The sequence below is a fragment of the Parasteatoda tepidariorum genome, chromosome 5, assembly GCF_982258835.1.
Source record: "Parasteatoda tepidariorum strain Cologne lab strain chromosome 5, Ptep-v5.0, whole genome shotgun sequence".
NCBI lineage: Eukaryota > Metazoa > Arthropoda > Arachnida > Araneae > Theridiidae > Parasteatoda > Parasteatoda tepidariorum.
This window is the reverse complement of record NC_141759.1, coordinates 74,122,052-74,146,043: the sequence shown is the minus strand read 5'-3', so window position 1 is coordinate 74,146,043 and position 23,992 is coordinate 74,122,052. Positions and strand designations below refer to the sequence as shown.

Genomic DNA, 23,992 nt, shown 5'->3' with positions numbered 1-23,992 from the left:
AATGTAATTTTAAATTAAATTTTTCATCTAATTAATTAATTTTTCTTTCTAAATTAAGTTTTTCATCTAAATTTCAGAGGATTTTTTTGGGGGGGAAGAGGGGGGCTATTTAGAAACACGGCGGAAAAGTTAATACCTAAGATAATTAGCAAAGACTAAATAATTGCCAATATTTTAATAAATTATATATTAACAACAAGAAATAGCGATTCAATCTTAAAGTATTTTATATATTTTGTTTTTTAATATATATTTAAAATAATTTATAAAAGATTTTCTGGGTAAGACTTTTTTTTTTCTATACGAATATTTGCTAAGTTTATTGCGAGATCAATAACTTCTTAATTCATCTGATTTATCTAAGCGTTTGTTAAGTCGTAATTTACCTGCACGCAAGTTCTTATTTATTAATTTATTTTTATATTTAGTTTTATAAACCTATAGTGGTTTAGCTACAGAATAGCTAATCTTCAATAATTAGTACTTCATAGCAATAATCAATAATTTAACATTCTGTTATTGCTACGACGACAGTCCGTTCTTTTTTTTTTTATTTTATACGATGTTACTTTTAGTTTATTTTCTACGGTTTTCTTAAAGGTAGTGTATATATTTCATAAACATTTTATTACAAGTGGATTAGTGAACGATGTGTTAGCAACGATGCCCGTTAATTTGCTTATCAGCGAATCATTGAAAGGCATTTCAGTGATCCAATCAGAGAATGAGAGCAAGAAAAACAGTTCAAGAAACAGCTGTATCGGCCAATCGGAGCTTATTTTCACCATGGGTCACCCGGAAATAGACGCGGATCTACGTAGGCAATTGTAATTTGAGTTTCAGTTCCCATTTTAAACGGAAACTAGAAAATTTTTTTTTTTTTCCTTTTTTTATAAAAATAAAACCGGCAAACTTGTAACTCACTTAGTGAAAATATATTTTCCATTCCAAGTAAAATTTTCTGCTTATTCCAATATATACTAGTGATTTTTTGGGGTAAGTACACATTATGCATAACTTTTAAATTTATACTTATATAAATTTATATATATAATTTTTTAAATTTATACTTCAGAAATACCTGTTATGTGTATTTTATAGATCGTTTAAAGTTTTTCTGATTTGCGTAATTTGTTTTATGATTTATTTTAGTTCTCTTAAAATTCGATTAAGAAAATATTTAATAAAATATGAAAGTTTTGTAATATTAATTTGTATTTTAAAAAACCGTTCTGTATGCGCTTCTTTTTTGTTGAAAAATTCGGCAGATTTTCTTTTTAAAATTAAATTGGTAGAAAAATTCGCGTTAATTTTTTATTTGTTGAATACAAAGGAAAAAGGATTTAATTATTACTACTTATAAATAATTTGGATATATTTTTTAATATTTAAAAAATATATCCAAATATTTTATATATGAGAATATAATATTTATTACATATGTATAATGTAATAAATATTATCATTAAATATTATAAAATCGGTATGATCGGATAATTAAATATTGTGTACTTAATAAACTAATTGAAAAATTTTTTCATATATGTGCTTATGCATATAATATTACTAAACAGTTCAAATGTTATTCTTTTGCAGGATAATTATTTCTCTGAAGAGGATAAAATGCCAAAAGGAAAAAGAAAGGTAGGTTTTATATGTGATAATTTAAATGTAATGTTATGAGTTTGAGATAAAGAAATGTTATTTTTAAGACATACATATTAAAATTAGACACATTCTAATTATATCTTCGAAAAAGTGTACCTTTCATTAATCATAAAAAATTCGAGTTTACCTTAAAATTATTTATTTTCAGTAATGCGAAATTTATGATGCATAGACATGTATTACATATGATTAAAACATTTAAATTTCAGCTATTAAGTTTTTCAAAACTAAATAATAAAAATGTTCATTTCAATATTAATTATAAACTAAAGAATAAATTTAGGTTTATAAATATTTTATTTTTTAGTTTGATTAATTTATGTGAATTGCTGCTAAATCAATTATTACTTTTCTTAAGAGATTTTATTTATCATTTCTCGATCTAAGATATCAATAGTGGAATCAACTATTTAAATTTTGAAATATTATTTATTGTTTAAGGTAAATAAATTTATTGTTTTTAGTTTAATTAATCGTTTTTTTTTTTAAGTTTAGAGATTTTATTTATTGTTTTCAACTTAGGTTATTATCGATAAATGTAGTAACAATTATTTAGGTTTTTTAGACATAATTTTTATTCTAGGTTAAGTTAAATAAATTTATTGCTATTAAAATAATTGCCTATTTCTTAGTTTGTGAGGTTTTATTCTCAAATTCTCTACATATGGTTAATTATTAAGACTTACTAAAAGAAAATTATTTAACTGATTAAATTAAATGGACAGACACTAGGTCAAATTTTGCCGTTTTTAGGTCAAATTACCCAATTCTTTAGGTTTAATACTCAATCTTATGTGATTTGTTCAGATCTTAATCTTTAACTTTTTCCACTATACTTTTTTAACCTTTGCCACTATAGTGGAAAAAGTTAAATATTATTTAAATAATTCCAAATTATGTTTTTATCCTAGTAGAACCGTTATTGATAAAGATTTGTTTGAGAAAATTAAAATTCTCAAGAATAAGTTTATTATTACAGTTGTTGATGAAGCTTCTAATAACTTTTCTATTATGTGTAAATATTTTTTTTAAAAATTAATTATTAAGGAATATAATGCTAATAATACTTATGTTAAATTAAAGGATGACAAAAGAGTTATCGAAAAAGGAATTATTGCTTTCAGTAAAAAGTTAAAATTTAAATTGAATAGAATGATCTTTCCTTGTTTATTTCCAATTGTAAAATTTCATGAAAATCCAGTAAAGTTTAGGTTTATTGCTAGAAGGAACTATAATTGTTATAATTCTAGTATTAGTGAAAAGTTTTTTAATGTTCTAAAAATTATTTCGCTTGAAATTAAAGTTGAGAAAAATATTGTCATTAATAGTAACGTTGATGTTTTGAATTTTATTGAAAAAAAATGATGTTTTTAATATTAATATACTTGATTTTGAAAATTTTTATACCAGTATACCTCATGCTCAAATACTTGAAATTTGTAGTGGCATTTATGATAAATATTTAATTAATGGAAAAATTGATAAATTTTATTGGATAGATATTTGTAAATTTAATCTTTTTGAAAATGTTCTTTTTAATTGCCTTGATTTTTATAAGGAAAAAATAGAGATTCCACATTGTAATTCTTTCTCTGGCGCTTTTGCTAATATTTTTTTTTTCACATTTTTTTGAAGCTAAGTATCTTGAGTTTAATGATTTTAAAGCTTTCAGATTTAATTTTTTTTAATTGGGGTAATTGTGATTTTATTTTTAATATTTATCCTTAAGATATGGTTTTGAAGAGAACTAATGAAACTTGCTTAAATGTTGATATTGCTAATAATCAAATTAAAAATTGGTGGTTATGATAAGAGGAAGGCTTTTAAATTTAAGGCTATTTTTTTCTGTAATTTTGATACCAATTTGCGCAGTAAAATTATCGAAAATTTAGTTTTTTCTTAATCGTTTAGAATTAATAAAATTTGCAATAATGTAAAAAGCTTTCAAGAAGCAACTAATAGTTTTTTAAAAAAAATCTGGGAATTAATGGTTTTTCTTTTAATTTCTGTAACATTGATTTCAAAATTAAAATAATGATTAAAAATTATTAGTTTTCTGTTAATAGGGCATGATCGAGATATATTATATATCTATTATATAACTTTTATATATTATATATCTTTTTTGAAAAATAAAAAAATAAAAACCGTTTTTAAAAGATGTCATGCAAAAATTTGTTCACGAACTTATTGGATATAAAGAAAATTTTTAACAGTAACCTGTAAAAAAAATATTCTTATTTTAAAATTATAACTGCATGAAATATTTTTAAAAATTAATATTCGACTAAAATTAAGTTAATGCGTTAAAACTTTGCATGGAGCTTAAAGAGAATTACATACGAGTAATATGACTCTTTAGAGACAAAATAGCCTGGCTGGTAAGACGTTGGACTCATGTTCGTGAGAACGGGAGTTCGAATCTCGCCGGTCGACGAAACTATATGTAATAAATAAGCAATAGAAACAACAGCATGGCTCTTTTAGTGAAACAAATGTTCATCGTTCTTAATTGGACCCTTTAAAAAATGTTCTTTTATAATTGAAAATTTAATCAAAACAAATTCTTTTAAATTTGAATATTGTTTGATTCAATATTTTTAAATATTAATGTTTAATTTAAATCATACATCTTAATCAAGAATTAATGAACTGGTATCAAGTATTATTTATAGTAAAAATGTTTTTATTTCTGAATTGCATCCACTTAAATTAAAAAAAATCTAAATCCTTTGTGTTTCCAATTGTATCTTTACAACAAATCCTTATATATTCGAACATGGTTTTATTTTTTTAAATATTAATATACAGTTTAAATTATGTTCCTAGATGAAAGATAAATAAAATTGTCTTTGATATTTTGTTATAAAAATTAAAGGTTTAATAAAAATATGTCTTTATATCTGAATTGCACCTACTAAAATATCTCACGGCCATAGCGATGTAGAGAGATATTTCTCTATATCTTCCAGGGTACTTTCTCAAGAGAAGGCATCAGTGTCTGAGAAAATGTTAAATGCTAGGCTCGATATGAAATATGGTATACAAAAATTTAAAAATGTTTCAGAAATACCTATTATATAAAAAACTTTTAAGCTTAACCTATAGTGCCCGTAATCCGTATTTTGCATATTGAGAAGAACACAAAAGGACTAAGGAAAGAGAGCTGAGAAAGAAGCTACAGAAAAAGAGGAAAAGAAAAAATCGGAAATATTAAAGGAAGAAATAAAGAGAAAAAAAAGAAGGGATTAAGTTTTAACGGAGAAGCATCAAGAGATGCAGTCATCAGCAGACTCTTTACTTAAAGAAGGAAATGAGCGTTTAAACGATGCCATTAAAAAAATGATACTGTTTAAATAAGAATTGCTCAAGGTATTGGACGCTGCTGAAATATTACGTGTAACAAAGATATAACATGAAATTGAATCGGTTAAAACTAATAAACTTGTTCATAAAAGGAAAACAAAATTTAATTGATTTCTACGGTAAAAGCCCCAAGAAAATGTTTAAAAAAAAACAATAAATTTCACATTTTATACAAACTTGTCTGTTTTTTCCTCACTTTATTTTCTATCATAAAATGCTTAATTTTAATTTATTCGTACCTATATAATAATTTTCCTTTCATATTATTGCTTAAAATTATTAAGTAAAATTATTTAAAATGCAGATTTTGTTTGTTATATGTAGAGCCCGGATTTTGATGACCTAAAAAATCTCAACTAATGATCTTAAAAAGTGCAAAAAATGCTCTTAAAAAGTGCAAAAAATACCCTTAAAAAATGCTCTAAAAATGCGAACATTGCGCTAAAAACATGACTTATGACATGGCTTAAATAAAGTAAAAATATCGAACTAAAAAAAATTTTCACTCTTTAAAATTATTATGAGTCATTTCGAAAAATACAAAGCAATGCACTACTTGTTTTACGTTCATTAAAGTTTGAAAAATATTTTCTATATCCTAAAATAACAAAAAAAAAGGAAAATGTATTGACTCCAAAACATTTTCATTTTCAGAATTACATTGGATTATTAAATGATTTTTGATATTTTGAAATGTAAACGAGCGTCTCTTGTTTGTAAATTTTTATACCTGGAGAAGCTTCTTTCAACGTCTACTGATGTTATTGGTGCATACTTGAAAAAGACGGTCTCACTTACTAACAATTCTTCTTCAATTTGAAAAGATGTTATTTCACCTGCTAATATCCTAGATATTTTCTTCTTTGTTTGGAAGCCAGTGTTCTTCTCCAAAACTTTGTTCAATTTAGCCGCTACACTTTGTGCTATCTTTCCACTTGCTTTTTACAACACTTGACTCACTACGTCAATAGAATTTATTGCATCGCAAAGTTCCAATTCTTGTTTCTCCAAGCTTGTAATTGTCGAAGACACAATAGCAAAGTTAGACTTGATAAATGATAAGTTTCCTTCGATTTTATCAGAGGCCTACACGTTTTGCGCTATCTTAATTGATGCAGCATCTTCTGAATTAAGACAAATTATAAGACAAATCTTGTTCTTCATGTAATAAAAATGCCCCAAAAAATAATAAAAATTGGAAAAAATTAACAAAAAACTTAAAAAATGCTTTAAAATGCAAAATACGCCCCAAAATCTAAATGACAAAAAATTTCCAAAAATGCTAAAAATGCAAAAAAAAAATGCAAATGTCATCAAAATCCGGGTCTTAGTTATATGCTAAATATTTATTTTATAGTAAGGTTAAAAAAAAATTATGCATGAAAGTAAATATCATTTCTACTTCATTTTTATAATGCCTAAAGTTTTTAGTCCCTAGTTTTTTTTCAATGTTTTTTTTTAAATTACAACTATTGTTTCTTATGATATCTGAAGCTTTATGCCTCAGAAAGAATAGAATTAAAAATAGATATTTAAAAAGAAAAAAAATAGATATTTTTAAAATGGTTGGAAGTGTCCTACAGCAGTTCCTTCAGCATTGCTCTATCTATATATTGTAGGCAAATCCACAAATAAATGTACATATTTTATAAAATGTGAGTATCTAACTGCATACTATTTGAATTTTATACTATTACAGCACAAATAATTAAAATTATGTTAGAGGAGGATACGATGTCGGCAACTATTTTACATATCTTGGAGACTATTTGGGAGACTTTTTTTCATATATGATGCTACTAAAGCAACTATTTTTCTTATTTTCATCCAGTGGCAGCCTTGAAATAACAACTCGCTTATTACACCCCTTTACATTGCGCACCTCCATTGCTTATCAGTTTTGATATACAGCTCCATATCGTGGCCATTCGTATTTCTTAGAAGAACTCATTTCAAACTCTTAAAAATGTGCCACTGCACTCTCTTCTGTGCCAGGCAAATCCCAAATTCTAATCAGTTGCAAAAAATAAACAACGCATTTCAACACGGTAAAGAAAAATAACTCGTATTAACAACATAAAAGATTTAAAATCAATATTCAGATCAATAATAATTGTTAACAACTAATATTTATCACTTGTATTAAGACGCGGCTTGGTATCGGAGGGTTGAACATTCTCTTTCCACTAGACTAGGTTCAAATCCCAAAAATGGCTAGTCAATACGAATTCCGCACGCGGGTCATGCCGACTGCAGTTCTGACATAAAATGTACTCAGTTGTAGACTGATCATGGGTTAGAGTCCCCTTGCCGTCAGCCTAGCTGTGTGACGTTTATGTGGTTTTCCACTCCATGCAACGCAAATACGGGTTAATTCCATAAAAAAGTCCTCCATGAAGGCAAATTTCTTCATATACTTGATCCAGGAGTTCCCTTATCTTCTGGATCGGGTTCAAAATTACAAGGTTACGCAGTAGGGGCTTGACGCTATCTTACCCTACGACAGTGATTATGGAGAACTCTGGATTTTATCGGACAGCCGCAGTGCCCTGCAACATCTTAGTAGCTGGTCCTCTGCAAGCAATGAAACTAGTATATCTATCCTGCACAAGATGAAAAAGATTTCTCAGCACCATGACATGCATCTCCAATGGATTCCATCACATGTTAATATTGGTGGCAACGAGATAGCAGATAGATCGGCCAAAGAGGGCAGTGAGGAAGATATGCCCACCGGGTCATCACTTACTTATCAGGAACTTTACTCCAATGGAAAATTTAGACGAAAATCAATTTGTCAAACTCCACCTACGCACCAATTGTACACCGCAACAGCTCCTGGCACCCTTCCGGAAATCAATTGTGATCGAAGCTCCCAGACTGCCTTGTGCTCTTGTGCAGATTCTCAACTGGCCACCTAAAATATCTAACATTCGAACGTGGCACAAAAATTTATCCGACTTGTAAAAAATGCTGTATCCGACCAGTCTCACCGAAACATATACTTGATTGTGTCGGACTGTCCAGGTGGACTTAATTTCCGATCCCCTTCTTGTCATCGACTTTCTGGCTGTCAACAACTTTTTGGAGTTGATCGGACTAATGTCAGATCTATGAGGATAAGCAACAACAACAGGTTACGCAGTTGAACATAGGTAGTCGTAAAACCAAAATTGGTTCTGCTCTTCAACGACTGTTGTATATTACCGGCATTAACTATGAGTTGAAACTGAATAATTTTAATATTGCAAATAATATCGATCTTAAACTATTTATAGTACCATGTTTTTAGAAAAGCCAGTTAATATTTTCAATCATTTTGGCTATATTTTTTCCTTCATATATGATATATAATTAAATCATAATTTATAATGCGACTATTATGCAGGATTTATTATCTAATAAAATGTTCCCTATGAAACGAAAGAAACTTGTCCTAAGTTTTTGACATGTAATGTCAAAAACTAGCTTTTAACATCAAATACCGAATTCCAATTGTCAGTGACCTCCTATCTGGCCAGATTTATTTTCTGTGGCCATATTTCTTACTAGCAATCGTGATCACTATTTTTATTTATTTCTGATTATTTTTTGGGAGAAGAAGTTTAAATTAATTATTTTTTTCTAGTTTTGAAAAGAAGTGTTTTGAAAACTTTGATTTAGATATGCCTCCAAAAGGCAGAGGTAAGTTAATCTGAGCATTTTTATCAGTCTTTCTTGTATATTTTCATATTTGTATTGTCAACGAGGGTTATAAAATAAAATGAGAGATAGTAAAATTGTGATTTTTTGGAGTTAAATTTTTCATTTAAAAATTATGAAGGATTTTTGTTTTGATTTTTTATCTAGCTTTTTCTTTTTAAAAAAGCAGCGTTTTTATCGACTTTTTTTTTCTTCACTCTTTCCTTAAAATATAGTAAAACTGAGATACCTCAGTTTTAAAACAAAAATTTTTTGAGAATTAAGATGTATTTTTACTTTTTTATTTCGCTCTTGTATATAATCTTTGCTTTTTATAAGCGTACCATTTGTAAAAGTATTTCTGATAGACTATTTAACTTTCAATGTTTTGTGCATAATTTTTCTCCCGGAATCTCCACCTAACCCTTCGTTGCAAGTCACCATAGAAGTGACTTGATGTTTTTGCTATCTGTCAGATTATTTCAGAAAGAAGAAAAATTAATAAAGCCTGACATAATTATGTAAAGCCTGAAAAATAATTTTTGTTTTAACGCAAACAATAAAATAAGCTGTGCTTTGAAATATTTATCAGATTAAAGGCTAAATTATTTTACTTTCTACAATCAAAACTTGATTTTAAAGCTAATTTTTGAAATTGATTAATTAAATATTGTTCTAAATTTAAAAGTTTCATTAAATATTGCATTCAAAATTAGATTGGCATAGAAGTTTCCTTATGGTTTTTCATTTCAGATGAACTTAACTTGCTATTTTATTGGTGTCGCTAACCTCTACACTAGTTTGCAATGGCAGGGCTACTCAATATTCAAATGATTGTTGTACTTTCTATTATAAGTTGATCGTGTTTCGTTGAGTAACTTGTATAACTATATTTTATAGGCCGCGGAAGAGGAGTAGGTAGACAAGAACAGGAAAAACATCCTCCAGGACAAGGTCAAGCTCCTAGACAGGGACCTCCCAGACAAGGGCCACCTGGATTTGATGCCAGGCGAGGTCCGCCAGGATTTGATCCTGGGCAAGGGCAAGGTACTGCTAGACAAGGCTCTGGACAAGATGCCCCAAGACAAGAACAACAAAGACCTCAAAGTAAGTGGATTAACAAATCAATTCATGTGACAACTCAAACCTGCTTTAAAAAATTGAAATTTTTGAATTAAATATTAAATTTTTAAGTATTAATTATTATTTTAATAATTGCATCACAGTTTAATTATTGATCTGAGAGGAACTTAAAAAATATATAGTTAATCATGAGTTCAAAGATTTTTTTTCGTTTTGTAAGATCTGAATGCCATTACATAAACATAAATGCATGTTCCTTAGCTGCCAACCCTTCTGGATTTTCCTGGACACTACTGAATTTCGCACGATTCTCCCGCTTTCCCGGATTAATTAGAATTCTCCCGGGTTTTTTAACGTTTATGAAAATATGCCTATGTTAAAGGTATCTTTTTTTTTTTAAAGAAACAGGGAAAATAGTATTCCATCCGACCTGATTGGATCCAATATTCTGAGGCTTACTTGAGGATGATTTCAAATTAATTTTACTATGGATGACTTTAAAATGAAAAAGAAATGCTATCAAACTCATAACGAATCATATAGAATTTTCATTCATCTCTAAAGTCCCGAAAAAATGACAAATTTGTATTTTGTTCTGAATGTGTCTTTGATTCCTTACATATTATAATAGTGTGCTTTTTCTCGTATATAATTTCAATTGAATTCTGGAATCCACTGGAGTTTTTCTCCATGTTGGCAGTTATGGTGTTCATAAAGATAAAGAATTGTTTATAATCATATTTTTAAAAAATTTATTCTTTAAAAAATAAAATAAAAAGCCTGGCTTTTTGAGAATTTATTCTAAAAATTAAGTAAATATACTTGTTTTATTATTCTTCTGCCATAAAATCAGTTTTCAAAATTAGAATGCGCAATTTACACAGTGTATTTCCGTTACATTGTTATTTGGTTTATAGTTAAGTGTTTTTCTGAATTTGTAAGGTTGTCCTGGCAATTAAAAATAGACTTTATGTAATTTATTTATTAATGGGGTGAAGTTACTTTTTTGAGTAAAAGAAAAAAGTTCTGAAGATAAATAGAGCATTTCCCGCAATTACAAAGGACTCTGGTTAAAGAAAAATACTCAATTTACCAAGTCTATATTTATAATTAGTTTAAAAAATTAAACATAAGAAAATAAATTAGGTTAATTACTAAATTTAAATATTTTAATTACATATTGCAATTTTTTTCTCTTTTAATTTTTTCTTTTACGTGTGAGGCTTTCATTTCCATATCTTAAACAGCTGAATGAAAAGCACACTTTCAAGAAAAGGAAGGGTCAGGTATGAGCTTTATTTACATCGAACTGTGAAACCAGAAATGTTTTGGTACATCTCTGGCAATATTGAAACTCCTTCAAAATTCTTTCTGTATCCCCTAGAAGTTAGACAATGGACTAACAGTCCACACTGGCTAAAAATTTGACTTTCTCTGAAGGTTGGACCTCTGTTCTTGTTAACCTTTTAAAAAATTATTTAACTAAATGACACCAAAACATATTTCTTAATAATAATCTAGTTAAAATCTGATATTATCCCATTCTACGAAAACAATTTCCCTGCGAAGTGAAAAAAATTTCTCACTAAAGGAGTACATTCTGATGCATTTATGACATTTTACCACACGAAACATTCTATTTTGCTTGTTAAATCTGGAATCACTTTAAATGTGGGTTTTTTAAAGTTATTAGTTTTTTGAAGATGTTTCTCCCTGTATTATGAAACATAGTGAGTTTTAGCTTTTGCATTTTTAAGAAAAAGGATAATTGGCTTCTTTAAAGAAGGTTAAACAGCTTTTTTCCAATTCTCAAAATTAAAGGGGTTTGTTTTTTTATGCCATTTCTTATATACAGAAAAGCAACACCTTCACATTACAGTGTATAACGAAAGAATGTTTTGTTTCAAAAGAATAGTTTGTGAAGTTTTTAATTTTGTCATAAAATATTTTGTCACTGGTGTGTCTTTTTTTGTGAAGGGTCACATAATACACCCAATTTTTTTCTTATAAATAAACCCTAGCACATAAATGTAAATAGATTCATTTTTTGTAAAAATTTTAAAAAACAATTTTTCATACATATAGTGCGAGGTCCTGATGATCAACAAAGACAAGCTCCTGGAAGACCAGAACAAACAGGACCACCACCTGGTAATTTGATTTTTTTTTGTAGCATTATTTATGTAAATAAAATATGAACCTTAGAGGAAGGTCTATTTTATTTTTTCTTGTTTAATATGCTGCTTCATAAAAGAATATTTTCTTCTAAAAGGATTATAAGATTTCAGAAAGAATGTTTCATAAATTACTACGTAGATTAAACAAGAAATGTGCCTTAAAAATGCTATAATTCAGAGTAGATTTTAAATTTACTTTGAAATCATAATTTAGGGAGGTGTTATATCTTTATTTTCCATAGTTACTTTCTTTTACTTGAAATATATGTAGCATATTAATAATTTGAAAAACAAATGTTTTCTATAGAATTGTCTCATAAAAAGTCTAAAAAATTTTATTTAGGTCTTCTTTCTTTCTTTCTTTCCTTCTATTTCTATTTGCTCTAAATGTAACAAATTGTTTTCTTCAAAATGTATTCTAAAGCATATTTCTAGTTTCATAAGGAAATATAATTTTGAGAAAGATCTTTGCCAAAATCTACTTTTTATAATTACGTTTAAAGTTTCCAATAATTGTAGAAGCTGTGTAAATAAGTTTTCTTTCTTAAAATAATGGCTTGAACTCAAATTTGGTATTTGTACAATGTCTCAAATGATTGTAAGAAACTGTTAAAGTTTGAACCTAAATACTCTATACTGTACTTTTTGAAGAAAGTGACAAAAAGATAAAAATTTTAGTAAGGTATTAAAAAATTATTTAATTTTTTTTATTAATAAAAAACTTATAAAGAAGCACAAAAATTGAAATGTTAATAAAAATATGCATTGTTAATAACTAGCTCTGAATTAAAACTTTATTGCTTTGAGCTTTTTGATCGAATGTTTATTGTCAGAAAATTCAGCTTAGCTTCTAAGTTGCCTGTTTCATTATATTTTTTATGCATTACACTTCTTCATGTCTTGAATTTTCTCACTCGCCATATTTTCCATCTCTGTCAATTTTTAAATGCTTTATTTTATAATTTATTAGCATTGTTTTCTTAAAAGAGAGATACAAGTTGCATGCAATTCTAAATCATTTTCTGATTTCATTGATTTTCCTTAATTGTATTGATTAATATTTTCACTGATTTATAGTCTTTGGAATCACAGATTTGAAATGGGGGGAATAAATAATCTCTTTAGTCAAGCTTAGTTACTTCTTTGAATTACTTTTTTTTCTTCTAAATTACATCAAATACTTTGCAATCAAGTTCTGTGCAAAAACTAAAATCACCATAATTTTGTGCGTTTTATTATTTTATTATTAAAATTTATTGCTATATAGTTAATTTAAACAAATAAAAAAATTTATGACACTGCTGTGTTTTTATAATTGCTTTATTCAACTCGTATATAAAGTATACATTTTTATACTATTTATTCTATTTCTACTGATTTATAGAATATTAAGTAGGACTTCTGTTATTTAATATTTTATAAGACTTATTTTATTAAACTAGACTTTTATATAAATTTTAAATGATTGTATTAAACTTTCTTTAAAAAAAAAAGATTAAAATGACATGTATTTTATATGATTTACTAAACGGTTGCATATGTTTAATTTCAATCAGAAAATTTAAAGATACCCCCATATTGCATAGAAGCTTTTGAGATTTTAGCATTAGCAGTTTTGTTTTTCTTATTCAGTCTTGTAATTTTCTACCTAATTTAACAGATTATATCTTATAATTCTTATCCATTGGTACTTACATTTTTTTCCCTTATTAGTTCAACTTAATTAAATTCATTTTTAATGTCCACATAAATCTAGTTCCATTTTTCTTAATATCTTTAATCTTAACTGATTCTTATAGACTTGAAATACGTACTTAACAAATTAAGTTTAAAATTTGTTAAATATTTAAAATTTGTAAAGTATTCCTGTTTCAATATAAATTTACATTTAGCTATGAATTACTAATACAAATAAATATACTTCCGCAAATTTTATAATTACAGTTCAAATTTTGGCAATTTAAAACAAAAATATTTTTGCAAACATTTCTACTTTTTCTAGAAATTACAGGGAATTAAATCTCGACTGGAGTGACCATTACACTTAACACTTAATTGGGTAAACAGTGCTGCACTCTTAAATTCCTAGTCAAAAACAGATTTTGTAAAAAAATAAATAATAAAAATTAAAAAAAACTGAATGCCTACCCTTTAGAAATTGATTTTTATTGGGAATAGCTCCTTAAAAATACCATTGTATAACCACTTCACAGTGATTGTTCACTGAGGCAGGAGGTTTCAGTGGTGCCATACAGATAGACAACTGTTAATTTTAAACCCTGTATTATATTTCAACAATATTATAAGGAAATAACTAAGAAAAATTTTAAGTTTTTGGATTTCTCATTTGGGTTCTAATTTTAAACTGTGGTATTTAATTTGTATTTACAGAACTACTGACTGGATTTGATCATCTTTTATTTTTCTTCTCAGATACTCAACCTCCTCCACGGGAAGAACCACCACCTGTGAGGGAAGTAAGAAGAGAGAGAAGAGTTGACCCAGAACAACTTGGTATTGAGCTAGAATATAAAATGCAAATACAATCTTCATTACCACGAAAACCCAAACCTTCACAGCGTCCGCCTGGAAGAGTTATCAGATTGATATCCAATTGCTTCAGTATTGATTTACCCCGAGGCAGTGTATATCACTATGATGTAGATATAGTTAGCAAAAGGAGAGCTGCTGAACCAAAAAAAGTAGCGCAAATTCCGGCATTACAAGATGATAAAAAATATCGCTGCATGAGCACAAAGCGTAACAGAGAAATAATTGATCTAATGCTTAGAGTTGATCCCCATTTTCAAAACTTGCATGCGGCATATGATGGTAGAAAAAATTTATATACTAAGAGACCCTTGAATATTCCGAATCCTCCTCTGAAGTGTAATGTTCAAATGCCTCCAGAAAATCCAGCTGATGAGAGAACTGATGATTTTGTGGTTAATATTCAGCCTGTGAGAAAGAAGGATAGCACCTCTTGTGCAATCAGCTTGGATTCACTACAAGCCTTGTTTGAAGGTCATATAAGTTCAATTGATCAAGAAGCCGTGATGGCTGTTGAAACTATTTTAAGACATCGACCTTGTCAGCGGTTTTTTCCAGTTGGTCGCTCATTTTTTTACCCACCTGCTGAGCAGGACATTCACCCTCTGGGTGGTGGAAGAGAAATTTGGTTTGGTTATCATCAAAGTTTGAGACTTGGTCAGTGGAAACCTATGGTTAACCTCGACATCACTGCCACAACCTTTTACCAGAAAGGTCCTGTTCTTAATTATATTGCAGAATTCCTGAGGACAAACATTGCTGGCTTAGAGAACACGACTCTCAGGGATGCTGATATTAGAAGAATTTCAAAAGAGTTGAAAAACATGAGAATTGAAGTAAACCATTTAACATATAGACGGAAATATCGCATTTTGACTTTAACTCGGGAAAGAGCCGATAGATTAGAGTTTAACATCACTGAAAATGGAGTTAATCGAAGAGAGACTGTAGCAAATTATTTCCAAAGGCAGTATAATAGGCGACTTCGTTTTCCTCACCTTCCCTGCTTACAAGTAAATCCTGCAGCAAAGCAAATATATTTGCCCATTGAGGTTTGCGATATGGTTGAAGGTCAACACTGTAAGAAAAAACTGGAAGAAAAGCAGAGTGCAGAAATGATTAAATTCACTAAAAGACCTCCTAGAACACGTTTTGATGAGATTAGAGATTTACTGAAGAGAGCAGACTACAGCCGTGATCAGTATTTAAAAGAATTTGGAATGAGAGTATATAATGAACCGTTAAGACTTGAAGGCAGAGTTTTAGGTCCTCCAAGTGTTCGCTATAACGAGTCTAAAATAGTGCCCACTGATGGTTCCTGGGATATGCGTGGCAAACAGTTCTTTAAAGGAGCTGAAATTGATTCCTGGGTTTTCTTAAGTTTTGGAAATTCAGGATTTTGTTCTCATGAGCACTTGAGCAAATTTGCCAAATTGTTAGTTAATATTGCTGGAGAATCCGGTATTTCAATCGGCAGACCTCAACTAGTTGATATTATCGACAATCGCAGAGTTTCAGTTAAAGCAGTGTTGACTGAGATGAAAAAGAAGTACAATGCTCAGTTAGCTGTTATTGCAGTTCCAGGTGCGAATAAGGCTATCTACGGTGAGATTAAACAAGCTGCAGAAACTGTGCTTGGATTGACTACTCAATGTGTTAAAGATGATAATGTCGTCAAGAAATGTAATCCTCCTTTAGTCAGTAACCTTTGCCAAAAGATCAATGCAAAGATGGGAGGAATAAATAATTCATTAACCCCTGGGGAAACACCTGAAATATTGAGGCGACCTGTTCTTATAATAGGTGCAGATGTTACGCACCCTAGTCCTTCAAAGGATATAAAGCCCTCTATTGCTGCAGCTGTTGGTAGCCTCGACTCGCATCCCTCTCGTTACGCTGTCACTGTACGAGCTCAGACTAATGTGGATGAAAAGAAGCAGGCAATTGAGATCATATTGGAGTTGAAATCAATGGTTAAGGACCTTCTGTCTGCCTTCTATAAAAACACACGGGGTAAGAAGCCTGAAAAAATCATCTTCTACAGAGATGGTGTAAGTGAGGGACAGTTTGAGCATGTCATGAAGCATGAAGTCAGAGCCATCCGTGAAGCTTGTCAAGAAATCCAAACTGGCTACGAACCTGGAATAACCTTCGTTGTTGTTCAAAAAAGACACCATACTCGTTTCATGCCCCAAGATGCAAGAGATGGTGTAGGCAAAATGAAAAATATACCGCCTGGTACGACAGTTGATAACACTGTTGTTCATCCATTGAATTTTGATTTTTTCCTGTGCAGTCATTTTGGATTACAAGGTAACTATTATTGCTTTGTAGATATTTAAAAAGAATTAAGATACTCTTTAAAGGTTAGTACTAACGAGTTCAAGATAATTAACTAAATTTAAATTTTATGAACTTGGCAACCATTTTTTGGCATTTAGATTTTCATATGGTACCCAACTAACGGATAAGTGTCTCAGTTTGTTTAGTTTTTTCTTCAGATAAACTATTTGCTTTCATGACTTCATTAAATGTATTTTGTTAATTTTTAGTTATGGTGCAATTTCTTAATTCTTTTTTTCTAAATCTCCCTGTAAATGTAATTATCCTCTATATAGACCCAATCCAGTACCATTTCATTATCATTTATTTTTAAATTTGCAGAACTTTTAAAAGGGTAAAAATCTCAGTAATAATAGTCTGAAATCGCACTTCGTTTTTTGTTAAGGTTCAGAAAGGTGGCAAAAGGTCATCAAACAGAATGGAAGATGTTAGACAGGTCAAAGCTCATTATTTGAGCAGAAAAAATTATTTTATGTTTAAAAGCAAAAATGGGTCTCGCCAAATCAATATATAATTTGGTAAAATCTTAATTATTCATATATGTCATGAAAAAAATATTATTTGTCTATGAAATTAAATAACCAAGTACAGAAAATTTTAGTTTATCTTTGATGATGAATACTACTTCATTGCTTACTATATTTTTTTAGGTACTAGTCGACCTTGCCACTACACAGTGTTAGCTGACGACAACAACTTCTCGGCTGATGACCTACACAAATTAACGTATTACCTATGTCATACCTATGTGCGTTGTACCAAAAGCATATCAAGTCCAGCCCCAGTCATATATGCTCATTTGGCTGCATTTAGAACTCGCCAATACCTTGTATCAATGCTGGATGAATCAAGCGGGGATAGTACTGATTCAGCTTCTACTTTTCATCCATTACCTGATGCTGTGATCAATGCCATTAAGGTTATAGATACTCTAAAAAACACTATGTACTTCGTCTGAGGTACTATTCCTGTTGACATAGCCTTGCCTTTAAAATTGAAAACTTTGTACAATATTTTTTATTTGGGTAATGTGACAAGAAAGTATATAAATTATTTTTCAAAAAAGCATTCTTCTTATTTTATTTGCTAGTATATTACGTCTCATTTAAATTTTGCAAAAGCTTCGAAGGGGTTAAAAAAGAGTTATGATCTATGCTTATGTTCTATATAAATCTTGTATAAAATAATGACCAATGCTTATGTACTATATAAATATTGTATGAAATAACAAATTTAATAGAAAATAAAATTATTAAAAGAAAACATTTATTAGTAAGTTTTTAAAATAAAATATTGTGCAATTGACTCGTATTATAGCAGTGGGTTTATTACAATTTTCAGTTCTTGTGCTATTAATTTCAACATTTAATCATATAACCATCATTTAATCGAAATTCCCAATTTATGAAGTCTACCATGTAATCCAAGTATTTCTCCAGATAAATCTGATTGCTTAAAAAATGTCTTTGTGACCTTTTCTCACATTTGCTTCTTCATTCTTTTGTGTTTGCTTGAGTTGACTCAATTTCAAATTTGATTTTAAAATACAGTAAATAAATATGTATTGATAGCTATGAATACGTATTGGGATTGGTTTTTTCTCCAGCAAAACACTGAAATAAAGATTTTAGCATAAGAAAAGATACTACAAAAACAATACTATTGTAAGTCTATTATGATGAACATTTATTCTTATTGTACATGTCTAGTCATTTTATACCTGTAAAACTATTTGTGGACTTTTAAATTGAACACATTCAATACATAGTTTTGTTTTGCCTAAGCAAAAACCTCTGTTAACTTAGTATTTATTGAAGGATTGAAATTTAAAAAACTAAAACAAAATAAATTGTCTAAAAGCATCTATTTTTTCAATTTTGTTTCCAACTTAAGTTTTTAGCATTTGATTTTACATAATTATTTTTTTATTTATTCCTAGATAACTAGGATGATTACTAAAAGTCATGCTTATGTTTATTTATTACTTGCATAACTCTTTGTGGCTTAAAAATTCACAATCTTACAGTTTTTTGAAAACCCTAGAAAAACGTTCAAAATTTAAATGTTTTATTGAATGTAATATATTAAAAATAATATTCTGTTTACTAAATGTTACGTGCAATATACAATCAATATTCAATTGCTTTCAAATGTAAGTCAATATTTTTTATTTTGTTTTGAAGTAAGACAGAAAAAACAAAGCTCTGGTTTTTATTTTTTTTTATTTATTTTTTTAAGAAGAACTGCAAAACTGCTCTTACATTTCAAAACTAAGTCATATGTTTATTCTTTAGTTGTTTATTTGACTGCACTGTTATGGAAGTGAAAACTGCATCCAGTGTTTTTTTAAGCTTTATGTAACAGTGCTATGCTAGAAAAGCAAAGTAATTGCATTCTGCAAAAATACCTAAACTTGTTTTATTTTTTGTGGTACTTTTTTGTGATTATCTAGTTTTTGCATCAAAAAGTGATTACGTATGATTCAGTTATGTGTATATTAATTACTTACGCTTTATGTTAATAAAAAGCTATGAAGCATAAATAAAACTTCTATCTTTATTATGTTCTAGTTTTATTTATGACATATTTACACAAATTCCACTCATTTATTTATGACAATTCAACTGTACTTATAAACACTATTGCTTGATCTAACCATGTGGGAATTCTTTCAATACATATCTGTTGCATTATTCATACATGAAAAAAAAAATATAAGTTTGCTAATAGATTAAAAATGATTGGTGTAATCAAGGTGTCAGGAATTTATGAGGCGAAAAAAATTTGCAATATCTAAAACATTTGTGAAAGTTAGATGAATACAAAACGAAAGTAAGTTAACTGATGTCAATAACTATACTTTTCCCAATAAATATGTTTTCTGCGGAAAATATCCAACAAACGATCAATTTATTATATAGTAGGGAACCGACTATCCGGAACGATCGGGACCATCGCTATTCCGGATAAGTGATTTTTCCGGTTTTCTGAATCGCTACAAAAAGCCGTTTTTTTATTGTTAAACCCAACTAATAAAAAAAATTTTTTTTGGAAATAATCTTAAAAAGAAGAAAAAACGATAGAGTAATACACTAATGATTATTTCCAAAATGATGGTAAGGTAAACATCTTTCAAAAAAGAACGAAAAATCCTAAAATCTTATGAGGAATTTTTTTTTTTTTTAAAAAATGGTGGGAAAATTTATCGAATTTCGTTCCGGTTTTCTGATTTCCGAATAACGAGTTCTGCACTGTACTACATTTATAAGAAATCTATTTTTACATAACGCCGGATCTTTCCATGAAAATGTATTATAACATTTTGGAGTTATGATTTTAACCAACCTGAAAATATCAAGGTGGGTTTTTTTCCTTCTCTTTAAGTGCATTTTATTAACAAATCTACTCTCTATATCAAGTTTATAATAGAATAAAATACCAACTACATGCATTGAAATATTTTTATTACTTCTATATGCTTTAAAATTTTTAATTAAACTTTTTTTTAAAAACACATTATTAGAAGTTGCAAATAATCTATTAAGGTATTCTCACAAAAATTTGAGATACTAATTCACAATAAAATTGAAACATAATAAGATATAATATAACATTTTTAGAATCACAATGAAAAAAGATAATTTAGAAAAATATATTTCAAAATCTATTTCCTCGACCTATCATTGCATTCAGTTATAAATTATACTTATAAAATATAGCACCTTTTAACTGATGAAATAGTTCAAAGCTGTTTGCTTTAGAATTCTGGAAATGGTGTCTTCCTTTTTATTTGCAGGAATGGCGAGCACGGTGACCTGTCCCCTCTGCCCTTCTGATGCTCGGGCATATGGGAGGGGCATGTTGTTTATAATTGCATTTTCCTTATTTTTATTTTTTTTCTGTGATGCAAAATGCAGAAGCACTTAAATATTTTTCCTAATTTTGATATTGATACATATTTCCTACATGTAAAATAGAAGAAAAAAAAAATTCACGAAAATTTATTACAAAATATGAGTCTTTTTGTCCCATTCTTCTCTCTTCCGTCTTACACTCTCACTTTCGCACTTTTTATTTTTTTTTATTTTTTAAGTTCATAAATCTTTTAACTTTTTATTTCCTTATAAAAAGGGGGTGTTGAAATATTATTTAATATGTGAATTCAAGCTGTATTCAAACACTATATTTTCCTTATATGCAAGCTATATTATCAAACACTATACTTTTTTTCTCCATATCTTTATCCCTTTGCACTCCGTCTACCTATACGTTGAAGTCACATAAACAATGAATCATTTCAACTACATAATACAAAATTTTTATATAATTTTTAAAATTCATAAGAAATCCGGTTATTAATTATTAAGATATAAAAATTGCAAGTTTTAGAGTTGTGACTTTCAATGTTTATGCAGATGACGAAGCATGAAGGGTAGTACAATAGTGCAGAGAGGATGAAGGGTAGTAGAATAATATGTAAATACTTTTTTTCTTATTGATCTATCAAATATTTTGTGTTTATTTTATCTATTGAATTAGAAAAGTAAATGAAACTAACGAGAGGAAAAAAAGGAAAAACAATTCCTAACTTTCACTTTCAGCCAAAGGAAGCATATAGTTGGCGATTAAGGAAGGATTCTAAAACTAATTACATTGCTATTATTTTTATCAGGAAACTGTTTAGGAGATGTTCGGCTCAAGCAAAATATTTTATAAAGATATGTGATTTAATAATGAAGTTTAGTAACAAAGTTTTAGGGGTCCTTAAATTTATATATTTTAAACTTTTAATAAAAAATTCAGAATATTTTATTTCAAATAGCGAATTGCTCACAATAGGGTACTACAGCTTACATTTACATAAAAATGCTCCAAATTTTTTCATTGGTTCTTTTTGACGCTTACTGTGTTTACTGCATTAATTACAATCGTCCTTTGGGGGACATCTAACCAAGGAGTTTACTTCGAGAATCCATGCTTTACGCCATTGGCCCCCTAACTTTTGGGTCACCTCCCTAGCTATTGGTGCGGCTTCCTTTTCGGATTCTTGAGTTCGAAATCGACTCTTTTAATATCTTTACACGAAGGTGTGTCCTTTATTTCCCTCGAAGGTATTTGTTATAATTCAGTCAATGTTCTATCTAAAGAATGATTTGTCATTTCATTGAATTTTGTCCAATCGCATACAAATAGATGTCTCTCTGGCATTGCCTATAATTTTGTTACTTAAAAAATTTATTTTGAATATTTGAAGAAAATAAATCGTAAATTTTTAAATGATAATATTCTGCAGGAAAAGAGAAAAACCTATTACAGCAAATTTGGTGAATTTTTTTTCCTTATTATCTTGAATTTTCCTTTGACACTAAAATTACAATTCACGCTACATAGAATGTGATAATTCGAAATAATGTGCTAATTGTTTTGAAAGAAAAATGTTATTTAAATAAACCAAGAAAAGTTTAGAATTGTTATAAAAAGGCTTGTTTCTTTAAAAATTATGTTAAATTCTTATATTACGTTAAATTCCTGATGTTTATTTTGAATACTATTCACTTTATTTGTGAAAAAAAAATGCTTAAAAATCTGGGATTATGCTTTATTTGTGATTAACTTGTTAAATATTTTACAAATTAAATTCTCGTGCAAATTGGTAAAACTCAATCAATTACATTTTAGTATACATATTTTTTTAGTTTAAACTATAAAATGACGTTATTCGAACTATTTGAGAAGTTGCATTGAACGAGGTTACATGCATTTAGACTATTTTTAGGTATTTAAGTAAATAAAATTATCAATCACTATCAGTAAAATTCACTAAATTTATTATGTCAGAAAATGTAAGTAATTTTACGAAAGTGGCGTCAGGGAGAAGTGATTAGTTAATAAAGGGATCGTAATAATAATCACAAAACAAAGGGGAGAAAATATATATATATATATATATATATATATATATATATATATATATATATATATATATATATATATATATATATATATATATATATATATATATATATATATATATATATATATATATAAGAAAACGAAGATGATTGCGAAATATTCATGGGGGCTAGAGAGCGGCACCAAATAGGGGCCTTTGCCAAAATTGAAATTGTAGAAATTAAATAAAAGAGTCATTTAAACACAATTTTGTTTACGAGATATTCGATTTAATTATGATTTAAAAGTGATAAGCTTCAATTTGATATTTAAATTTACACATTTTTTGTGCAACTGGAGCTTCTATATAAGCACAGAACTTTTCGGGGTTCTGCATAACGTAATTCATATCAAATAAACATCTTATTGATATGATTATAAAATGATATTATTATAAACATCTTATTATTATAAAATGATTTTGTTTTATTTATTATGTAGTTAAAGAATTTAAGCTTACATTTATTTTAATTTTTGTCAATTTAACATTCTAAAGGACGACTAAGTTCCATTTTTTTCTTTTTGTAAAATGAAAAAAATGCTGGTTATTTTGTCACATATACAAAATATAATGTGCAACTCCTAAATTGTTTTGATTTAAAAATAATAATACGCAATGTTGTATTTTAAATTCAGAGATTAACTTTTTTTTAAATTTCTAATTTGTCTCAATATTTATGAAGTTCCATTTTTTTTTCTTGTAGAAATGAATGATTCTGGTTATATCGTCAAACAGAATGTAATAAGGAACTCCTAATTTCTTTCTTATTTGGAAACAATATCTATTGCAAAACTCTTTAAATTCTTTAAGCTTTCTACATTATTTAATGCTTACTATAAAGAGGCAAATTTTGTAAAAAGAGTTTTTCTGTGTCACTCATGAAAAGAAAAAATATATATACATAAAAAAGGACGTAATGTAGTTTTTTCTCCGAACCTTAATAATAGAGAATAAAAGAGAAATTAATATGTAATTGCTTTCATATTGTTTTAAAAATTAACTAGAAAAAAAACTTCGTGATATTTTCTTACCTATAGAAAGAAAAAACACTTTTCAGAACTTTTCACTAATGTATCTGTTACAAAAATACTTGTCATTCTAAATCTAAACTATCTTTCAAATATAAAAAAGTTGAGAATTTTTTCCAAGACTTGTTATTTTGGAGCAGGTA

General features: G+C 28.2%; 1 protein-coding gene across 1 annotated transcript; it reads left to right on the top strand.

Annotated features, from left to right (window-relative positions):
- Nucleotides 1–827: 827 nt before the first annotated feature.
- Nucleotides 828–19,427, top strand: LOC107438079 (protein argonaute-4). Its single transcript, XM_043052387.3, has 7 exons — nucleotides 828–996; nucleotides 1,597–1,644; nucleotides 8,663–8,718; nucleotides 9,616–9,822; nucleotides 11,884–11,949; nucleotides 14,409–16,838; nucleotides 17,519–19,427. The coding sequence occupies exons 3-7, from the start codon at nucleotides 8,700–8,702 to the stop codon at nucleotides 17,824–17,826; spliced, it is 3,030 nt and encodes a 1,009-aa protein (XP_042908321.2). The 5' UTR covers nucleotides 828–996; nucleotides 1,597–1,644; nucleotides 8,663–8,699; the 3' UTR covers nucleotides 17,827–19,427.
- The last annotated feature ends 4,565 nt before the right edge of the window (nucleotides 19,428–23,992 follow it).